Source organism: Coffea eugenioides, chromosome 9 (genome assembly GCF_003713205.1).
Source record: "Coffea eugenioides isolate CCC68of chromosome 9, Ceug_1.0, whole genome shotgun sequence".
Taxonomy (NCBI): Eukaryota; Viridiplantae; Streptophyta; class Magnoliopsida; order Gentianales; family Rubiaceae; genus Coffea; species Coffea eugenioides.
The window spans coordinates 33,955,524-33,967,067 of NC_040043.1; the positions used below are offsets into that span (position 1 = coordinate 33,955,524).

An 11,544-nucleotide genomic window follows, 5' to 3' on the forward strand; every position below is an offset into this window, starting at 1 on the left:
GGATCATTTATTTAGCTACAAATGAGAGCTAACCTTTTTTCCTCCCCAAAAAAATGATTATGTATGGGTCACATGATGGATTCGGGGTAAAAAGTGGTCGAAAACTTAGGATGGAACCAAATTTTATTGACTTGATTTTTAAGGGACGTAAAGTTACTATTTTAAAAGTAAATGATGAAAAAATTTATTTGATGAAATGTGAGAGATATTTTAAATGATTTTTCCTTAAATTTATTTTTTTCATATGTGTGTGTAGATAGATTAGTACTATGTTGTGAGGTTCCTAGCGTTTAATAGTCTATTTCATCTCTTTAATTGCTAATTTTACATTCATAAATTGCAATTAACCCTAAGTAACTTATTTTAGGCGCCGTAGTCCAGTTACAAGAGGCCCAATAATATTAGGTCCTGAATTCAATTGAGAACCAATTATATTAGGCCTGAATTTGATGGTGTCCTAAAACTCTCACGTGTCAATTCCCAGAGAGAACAATTTAAAAAAAAACCCTTATTTAACCCCTTTTTTCCCCTCTTTAACCTTTTGTTCCTAAATTCATTAAAATGGTGTATACTATGCCGTTCCAGTCCTTAGTCACTGACTTGAGTGCTTGAAATATTACTCCTTTTATAATAGGACCACAATGAAAATTGTGTTTAGTTATTACTAAGTCCACTATTTACTGATTACAAACACAAAAATACAATGTAAAGAAATTGTCTTAGTATTGGAACTCTAAAGGAGACTGATCTTCAAAAGTATTTATATCGAGATTTGTCAAATAAGCGCCCACTCAAAAGGAGCATAAGGTGGGGGAGGATAAATTTTTTAAAAAATAAAAGGAGCTTTAGGTGTTAGTTATTTGCATGAATTATGTACAATCAAGAAAGTTTTTGAATGTAGAAGGGGGCAATAAATAAATATTTAAATATATGAGAAATTATGTATTCCCTTCGTCCCATTTTTAACGTCATGTATTTTATTTTATTGGTGTCCCAAAATAAGAGTAACCATTTTAACTTCGACAGGTGCTTTCCAATCTTATTATTTAAAAAAGTAACTTTTTAAAATCCCAATGCACATTTAGCAAATAAATATTTTGAATTCAAAGAGTACATATGTAATTTCTCCAATGCCATCTCATTTAAACATAACAATTTTTATGTTTTCATAGAAACTTGAATTTCTAAAATATGACTTTAATATAAGGACGAAGCGAGTATAATTTAGACCTTATAGGGTGCCCGACAAACACGAGCTAAGGGAAAAAAAAACTTTTACATATAAATGTCGAGTCCTGAGTTCAATTTCCCATTCCACTTCCGCTCTTCCTAAACCTCATCTCTACACTCATGAAAAGAATTTAAAAAAACAACTAGATTTTTGTCGACAAGTACAATGGATTTTTTTCTTAACAGGTGTGCCACTGACACTAATTAACACAATTAAATCCTACCTAATCTCTCAAGTTTTTTTTTTCCACGTTTACAAGTCGTTTTTCATTACCATACAAAATAATGACAAGCAATCGGTTTTCATTACCGTAAAAAATAATGACAAACAATCATAGAATTTGATAATAGAAAATTATACTCGATCGTCTTAATTTCAAATGTGCATATTAATGCTAGATACATTCTTAACTGGTCAAGCTTTCCTACATTCTTTCATTCTTTTTTGTTAAACTTCACTAGGCCCTTTCTATCAGAGATGAAAGCACAACGTGGTGCCCAAATTAATTTACCGTACCCATATATTCCATTCTCCTTTTTTTCTATTTTTTATTTTTTTCATTTTTCATTTTTCTAATTTTGGGTTTTGTTTCCACTCCCCAAAGCCTTCTTGGGACAGGACTCTGCTCTCATAATTTCAAAAGATCCAAAAGAAAACACCAAAACAAACGAAGAGATCCCATAGTGTTTGAATTGGAAATTTTTCTAAACCCAATTTTGCAACCATTTTACCTACTGCTGCTGATTCTGCAGTTTGAAAGCGTTATAGAATTTATAAGACCAATTGGATAACCATTTTTACCTACTTTTTCCTCTAGAAATTCCACAAAAAGATGGTGTCCGGTGGGGGGTAAAACATAACGAAACTGATTATGAACATGAAGAAAAAGGAAAACTAGAGCAACCACAAAAATCAATTTATGAAATCTCAACAATTTTCTCATAAAATAATTCAAAGAGCAAACCATTAATAACACATACCAATTCCAATAAGATTTCGCCTTTCAAAACAATAACGAAAAAGGGAAAATTGATAAAATGTATCTGGTTAACATAATTAATTAACCATATCTCTGCATCTTGAATAAGTGCTGCTACTCCCAATCATTGTACTGAGGACTCGGTTCATCAAAATCAAAATCAACTGGAAGCCCACCAAAACAATCAAGATTAACGCTAGGAATCGATAAACTTGATGAATCAACATCGCCATTAACAGCATCAGCAGCCCTGTTCATCTCATCATCTTGAAAGAAATCATTGGAAGCCCACCAAAATAATCTAGATTAACGTTGGGAATCACTAAACTTGATGGATCAGCATCACCATTAATAGTATCAGCAGGCCTGGCCATCTCATCATCTTGAAAGAAATCATTGTTCTTTGGAAGACCACTGAAATAATCAAGATTAACTTTTGGAATCAACAAACTTGATGAAGCAGCATCTGCAGCAGCCCTGGTCATCTCATTATATTCTTGAAACAAATCATTATTCACTGGTAGTCCACTAATATAAACAGGATTCACAGGAAACCCACCAAAATAATCAAGATTAACATTGGGATTCAATAAACTTGATGAATCAGGATCACCATTAATATTATCATCAGCAGCCCTGTTCGTTCCATCATCTTCTTGAGACAATTCCTCACCCTCCAGGCCTTTCATGGTGACCATATAGTTTTCGAGTTCATCAACCCATTGAAGATCATCATTATCCAACGGCTGTTTCAACAAGGATTCTTTTCCATCACTGACCTGGTTAGTTTCCATCAATCCCTGCTCTATAACCTATTCTTCCATAGTATTTTCTTCAATCTCCACAGGCTTACTCTTTCCCTGATCATCAACAACAGTACCATTCTTACAAGAAGCAGAACTTGAAGATGAAGGCATCATGCCAGCAAGATACTGGTCAAGAATGGAGTCTACCGAAGCAGAGTCAGGACCACCGAAGGTAAAGAATCTACCACCTGGAGATTGGACAAGGATAGCAACTTGAGCCCCAGATTTTTTGCTGTATTCCTCAGCTTTCCTGAACAAGCCTGCACGACGTTTAGAAAACGAGACTAGCAAGTTCTTCTTCTTCTCAATTTTCTTGATTTGAATCTTTCTTCGACCACCGAAGTTTCTTTTATTCAGTATTACGGCGTTCTCCTCCATCGCTGAACAATTTCTTGAGCCAAAGGTTTTGGCTTGGACACACACAATTAATCGATTTTCTTGTGGTATCAGAGGAAGAGGTTGGTTGATTTACATGTAGAAAGGAGAGCTGCAGCGGATCTGCGTTTATAATTAGGAATCTGAATATTTCCTGTTTGGCATCTACCAAATTGAAGAGTTTCTAAATTGGTAGTTTCTAAATTCAATTATTCTAAAGTGCCGTTCCCATTTTTAGAAAATGAGTTTAACTTTGTCAACGGTAAAAAGGGATACTTATATAGGCAGAGAAATAGAGTAGTTTTCTGCTACAATAGAAAAACAAATCCTATCCGTCCATCCGCTATTGAAACCTTGGTGGTATAGTACGTCGGCAAAACAATCCAAGAATATGGAGACCGGTGTTTCTAAGTGGAGAAGGACAATTTGACTTCCACAATGAAGAATGGAAATCTTTTTACTGTTTCCCCGCTCGTCCGGATTAAAGGCTAACCGAAAGAGTACCTTTTCACATCCAATGATTTTTTTGCAAACAAATTTATTTTACTTTGTTCCTTACACTATTCTATTTCAGATTCAAGTAATAATTCTAAACTAGATCTTTTTATTTTGCATTTTTGTTGGCATATTAAATTAAGGTTCAACATTAAAAATTTTCATATTATTATTTAGTAGTGTTTTTGTCATGTTAGGGTTTTAGTAATTCTATTGGAATCAAGGTAGGGTAGTTTTAGTGTTTAAAAATTAGTATCTTATTAGGAAATTTCTTATGGTTGTGAGACTTATTTATCAAGTCATTTACAAACAAGGAATCATATTATTGCGTTTAGTTGAGAAGAGTGAAAGATTGAGAGCATTGTTATTATGGTGCGTGATTAATAAATTATTATTGATATTATTCCTCTTATCCGACACATATTCTTATGTGTGTGAATTGCTTCCCCGAATACATTAATTATATGAAATATATCTCCTATATATTTTCGGTGAATTTTTTGGTTCTACATCTGGTTTTAGAGCCCTATGTTCAAGAAATTGATCCTAGAGTTCCTGCACACATTGAAGAATTGACTCCATTACAAGGATTAATTGTGGGTGTTTTCTGCTGTTAGAGTTAGAGTATAAAAATTACTGCAAAGAAATTAATTGATTGAATTAGATCACAAGGTTGGTCATGAAATGTCTAATTTGTGGGGATTGGGCCATAAAATTGGTTCAGAAGAATTGTCAAATTGATTGTGGTTGTGAAGATAAAGATTGGAGAAGAATCTTATTAGTTGAATTGTGATATGAAAATCACAAAGTGATTGTCAATACGTTGATATCAAATTGGGCGACGAAAACAGTCTATCCAAAAGCGTGAATTATTTTCACAAGTGAAAAATAAGTTGAGCAACGAGATAAATTTGTCCAGGGGCATGGAATATTGCAGCAGCAAAAATCAAGGGAGATTATTGATTGGTGGTGAGCCAGATCCAAACGAGAGCTTGATTTAAGGGAGGCAATATTCAGTAACAAAATAAATCAAGACTCAAAATTAAAAATTTTCATATTATTATTTAGTAGTGTTTTTGTCAAGTTAGGGTTTTAGTAATTCTATTGGAATCAAGTTATGGTAGTTTTATTGTTTAAGAATTAGTATCTTATTAGGAAATTTTTATAATTGTAAGACTTGTTTCTCAAGTTATTTAGCCTATAAAGAGCGAGTCATATTATTGTGTTTAGTTAAGAAGAGTGAAAGATTGAAAGCCTTGTTATTATGGTGCGTGATTAATAAATTATTATTGGTATTATTCCTTTTCTCCCACACATATTCTTATGTGTGTGAATTGCCTCCCCGGATACATTAATTTTATCAAATATATCTCCTATATATTTTCAGTGAATTTTTTGGTTCTACAATTTTTCCTAAGATTAGTTTTTTGGTAGACTATTTTTTTGCTTATTTGTATTATGGATAGCTTCTTGTTTGTAAAACATTATTTTATTGCATCATAAACATATTATTTAATAACATTTTTATTCTTTTAACCACCTTTTTATCTTACATATATTACATCCAAAAAAGTGTTATAGTATTCTTTTAAAAATTATTCCAAATAATCTACTGTCCAAACACAAAGTTGTTAATGACCTTGGGCACAAAAAGGTTATATTATATATACCATCAATGCACAGAGAAAGTTTACACAAGTGGTTTATATCTTCAACATATGTGAATGATAATCCATATTACTTAGAAAGTACTCATGCGTTAAGCACTTAAGAGTTTGTTTGGGAATGTTGTGCTTAGGATGTGCAAAATTGAAAAATTTTGATTTATCGACCGAATTCGAATTGAATTTGAAATTTTCGAAATCGGTAATTCGGAATTCGGCACTGAAATTGGAACTTTCGATTTCGAATTAAGCGAATTTGGTTCGAATTCGGTAATAGAGTTTTTGAAATCGGAAATCATAATTTCGTTTTATAATATTTATATATATATTAATATACATTTATTTATATATATAATAATATTTTTTATTTCAATTTCATTTTATAAATATATATAATAATTATAATAATATTTTTTATAATATATGTAATATAAAAGTTATATTATATAACAATACATCTAACAAAAAAGAAAAAAAAGGGAAAAAAGGTTTCCAAATTCCGAATTGAATTTGGAATCGAAATCAAAATCGGAACTGGTGAATTCGAAATCAAAATTGGTCGGTAATTCCTATTCCAAAATTTTGAAAAATTCCGAATTCAAACTTCCGAATTACTGAATTCGAATTCGTTGCACACCCCTAGTTATACTGTTGTTAAAAAAAGGGTACTTTTTGTGATAGAAGTGCTTTTTAGGTATTCAGTAGACTTTAGGACTAGCGGTTATGGTCTCAAAAGCAATTCTAGCAAAAGCTAAAATTGTCCTGCAAAATGCTTCTCTTATGGACCAGTCCATCTTACAGCTTGGGTACGTTTGTAATTTGTCATTCTTTTGATTCACTTATAAGACATACATGGTCTCCATGCAAGCTCTCTTAAATCTAGGAGGCAAAGCATATAAGAGAGCTTGCATGGAGACCATGTATGTCTTATAAGTGAATCAAAAGAATGACAAATTACAAACGTACCCAAGCTGTAAGATGGACTGGTCCATAAGACAAGCATTTTGCAGGACAATTTGGTAAACAAGAAAATCTAGTGGCTGACAGCTAATTAAACCTGGCCATCAATTCGGAGTAGAAAGTCCCTTGCGTCCTTGGTCAAATTGACAGTGTGCATACTTAAGAGATAGATAGCAGGGTGTGCAGCATAAATTTGAGAAAGCATTTTAGTTCACATGATGCATATCTATTGAGATAATCACAGTTATCTATGTATGTACTTATTGATACATGTGTGTGTGTATATATATATTAATCACACTTATCTATGTACTTATTGATACACACACATATATATAATAAGTATAAAAATAATAATATATATGCAGTTGAAAAAAATACAAATAAACGACTATATACAAGATCTTTTGAGATAATCACAATTATATGTATGTATTTATTGAATATGTATATATATATTAATCACAATTATCTATGTACTTATTGATACACATACGTATATAATAAAAATAAAAATAATATATATATATTGAGATAATCACAATTATCTATATATGTACTTATTGAACACGTGTATATAGATATATTAATCATAATTATCTATGTACTTATTGATACACACACATGTATGTAATAAAAATAATAATATATATACAATTGAAAAAATACGAAGAAAGGATTATAAACTAGATCTTTTTTATAAAAGAAAATTTATATATGTAGTACTTATTATTATATAACTTATACGAGATACATATATATAATAATATGTATACATTTGAAAAAATATGAAGAAAGAATTGTATACAAGATCTCTTTTATAAAAAAAATTTATATATGCAATACTTATTATAATATATTCATATAAGAAATATAGAGAAAAGACTATATATAGAATTTTGTATACATAGTATAGTATATACAGTTGAAAAATACCATGGAAGCACTATATACATTTCTTATAAAAATAATAAGGAAATTTATATATATAGATATACATCTTTACTCATACACCTGAAGAATATGAAGAAAGGACCATATACAGAATTTTAAAAAGTAATCACAATTATCTATGTACTTATTGATACATATATATAATATATATACTTGAAAAAAAATACATAGATAGGACTATATACAAGATCTCTTTTATAAAATATGGAGAAAAGACTATTTATGGAATATATACATTATATAGAAACTGTATACAAAATATATATAGAATATATACACTTGAAAAATACACAGAAGGGATTATATAGAGGATAAGCAAACTTATATACATAGATATCCATCTTTACCTATACTTATAAAAAGTATGAAAAAGAACTATATAGAGAATCTTAAAAAAGACATGCGATTGATATCTTTTATAAAAAAGAAACAAATTGATATATATCTAGATATATATATATTTACACGGTTAGTTATGTAAGGATATATATATATATATTGAGAGATAATGACAGTTATATATATATCCTTAAGCATAAAGATATATTTTCTAATCAAACTTTTCATTATTTATACTTATAATATATGTGTATATATTGAGAGATAATATATATATATATATTGAGATATATACATCCTTACTCATAAAGATGCATTTTCTATTTCTCTGTGGATAATTCCACCATAATGGTAAATGCTCAGAAAGCAGGAGGCTGCAACAGCACCAGCACAGAACACAATCCAGGACGTAAGGTTTTAAGCAAAGTTGGATGTCCACTCGAACGTACAAAGGTTTTAAGCAAAGAAAGCCTCTTGGAATTACAAAGACCAGCAGCCCAGCAAAGAAAGCCTCTTGGAATTACAAAGACCAGCAGCCCCAAAGTACAGCACCTCCAAGCAGACCCAATGCACTTGAAAGTACAACCCATCCAAGCAGACCCCACATAATGAAATTTCTTAGAAGCGGAGGATAATATATACAGACAACGAATTACGTAAGCAATTTCATAAAAGGCGGACCCCACAAGCAGCAGTAGCAGAAAACAGAATCCAAATTCGGTCCACTTGAATGCCGATTTGAATGTACAAGAGTTTTAAGCAAAGAGAAGCACTCGAAAGTACAACCCATTCAAGCAGAGTTGCACTTGAAAGTGGCTCCACTGTAGAAACACAAAGTGCTTCTTATGTATATGTAAGGATATACTTGTCAATCACCAACCATTTCTTATGATTAAACGGTTTGTATTTAAAATATTTTTTAGATTAGCAAATTTAGGGGCTCTTTGGAAATCCAATACTTTTACTAGAAGAGTACTTTAGTTCGACTACCAGACCGAAAGGTGAAAGACTTGAGAAATAAGCAAATTCTACTGATTAAGGTTTTGTGGAAATACCATGAGATAGAAGAAACAACCTGGGAGCTAGAGGCAGACATGCAAGAGAAATACCTTGAACTATTTATGAGTAAAGATATGAATTTCGTCTGATATCATTCTCATGTTCTGTTCCATTCATTTCCTTATTGATAAAAAAATCCGTGTTTACTGACTTGAGATCTTTTGTTTAGCCTTCGAAGAAGTCTGATTCACTGCTCTGTGCCTTGACGACTGATGGAGGTATTGTTTCACTAGCTTCTTTAACATATTCCTTACTTTATTCAAAGTTCTTTGGAACGACTTTTGTATTTTTGCTCCCGGTGTTACTTGCTTATTTCATGCAATGAACTTCTATTCTCCTCACTGCATGCTTATATCGAGAATAAAAATCTGTTCCATCATCATACAAACATTATGAATTCCTTTGAGTTATATCCACATAATGATCATCTCAAAATCCATGAGAAAAAAAATGAAAGAAATAAAAAAAAAGAGAGAAGTTTGCTGCTCTTTCTGTCGAGCAAAAAGAAGCTCACCGAAGAAAACATAGAGAAACGTATCACAGAAGAAAGTTAACCAAATTGTTGTCCAAGTCACTCCCTCCACAATCTGTAAAGGCTTCCAAATAGTCGGACATCAAACCACCTATTAGAGCACGCACTACTGACAACCATGATGATGGTACATATATACTCCATAATTTCTAGTTCCTTGCTCATTTATACTCCCTTTCAGTATGTCCCTGCAACCATTAAGTATATTCTTAATTTATATTTTTCTTATTAGTTAATAGAGCTTGCAAACCTCTTCACTTTGTAGTTTCTGTGACTAAAAATTTGGAGCAATGCAACTAATTATTACTATACACAGGAATACGGATGCCACAGTTAACTGAGCAGCATTTCCATCACACATGTATGTATCGTCAGGTTCATTCATTTTTTTTTCATATTGTTACATTTATGTTAACTTTTAATCCCCCAAACATTCTAGTTCTATTGTTACACTTATATTGACTTTTCAACCCTAAAACATTCCAGTTCCAGAATATCACAGAAGTACACTTCCTCAAACATGTGATACAAATGTAAGCACAACTCCTTGTTCTGATCCTGAGTTACCTGCATCCAACTATCAGAGTAACAATGGTAAACTTAAACAAAATATCACTCTCCACCATTATTCTATCACTTTCCAATACAACATTTCCATTTACGCAATTTCAATATACCAATTAGTTTTCCATATATTCCAATTTTTATCTAACTCTTTGCTTTACAAATGCACCACACTGGTTCTCAGTGACTCAACTTCGCAAATATCCTACTTCTCTTCCCTCTCATATACATACAGATCGTTGTCCACATTCACAAGTTCTATCAATTGACTGTGGCAGCCAATGTAATCGTGGTAAACACCTAATACTTACTGATATCCAGAACCACCATAATACGTTGTTTCTTGTTACCTGATATAATCAATTGTTTACTTCTTTCTATGCCACGGGTAATCAACTTTGTGTACCTGACACTGCATCAAAACTAAAAAAATGGTGTCTCCTGCTTCTCCACTTATGAAGAAGGTTTTCATCTCTATCATCTTTATATAAATATTAGTGTCCCCATGCAATTGTTATTTTAGCTGTATAACTCTACTTTTTCAAATTTTCTAAAACCTAGGTAATTCTTCAGGCACCAACCATAATCATATATGCTCAGACTATAGTGCACCACATGATAAAGCTGTGAAACTGGTCCAAGTGACCGGTTCTTTGATTCCTGCAGACTATCTTGGACATAAAAATGTATTCTTCATTATATGATGCTTTACCATGTTGTTCTCATTCTTTCATTATCGTTCATGTTGCACTAATAGCTGACTCGTTCATGTGTATGAACTGCTTCAAATTTCTTCCCAAAAACATCGAAGATGCTCACGTACCTAATACTCCAACAACTTTACGTATACAATTCTCTATTGAACTGTATGAAACTTCTTGACACATTTCCTTTATTTACAATGCCATTGATTCAACAAGTTTTCCTTTCTAGAGCTGTTGGCATTTGCAACACAATATCAAACCACTCAATAATGTTTAAAATCCACTGCTAAAAAAAATAGAGGTATAGATACAACCTCTGTTACCAGTTTCCACCATTCTAATGTTCATTATATCAACGCTTTATCTATTACAGTTAATAATGTTCTCTTAATTGTCACACAGGCAACAAAAGCTCAAGGTAAAAAAGAATTCAAAAAGTTCATAAGAGAGGTAGAAAAACAAAAAGTATTGTGAATATAATATAATACACATCAAAAGCTTTTTTCTGAATTCCTTTCTTATATTCAATAATTACTATCACATTGGTTATATTGTAGCTCAAAAAATCCCAGATGGAATTGAGGCATTGAAGTCCATTAGCAATGAACCAGACATATTGCCTTCAAAATCACATTGCGGCTATTGCGAAGCAAAAAAATTTCACTCTGAAACAGCCAATTTCTGCTGTTCTGATGGTCAGATAGTTCTCCAAGAACTAAAACTTCTAGATATTCTCATGGAACTATATACTGGTCATTCTGCTGAAGCTCTTTCTTTCAGAACATATGTCAGAACATACAATAACATGTTTGTCTTCACCTCTTTTGGAGTGCATTATGACAAATCCCTATGCAGAAGAACTAATGGCATCTACACTTACAA

General features: G+C 31.7%; 1 protein-coding gene across 1 annotated transcript; it reads right to left on the reverse strand.

Moving 5' to 3' along the window:
* Positions 1 to 3,022: 3,022 nt before the first annotated feature.
* LOC113782464 (agamous-like MADS-box protein AGL23) lies at positions 3,023 to 3,394 on the reverse strand. Its single transcript, XM_027328357.1, has one exon. The coding sequence runs from the start codon at positions 3,392 to 3,394 to the stop codon at positions 3,023 to 3,025; it is 372 nt and encodes a 123-aa protein (XP_027184158.1).
* Positions 3,395 to 11,544: the final 8,150 nt, after the last annotated feature.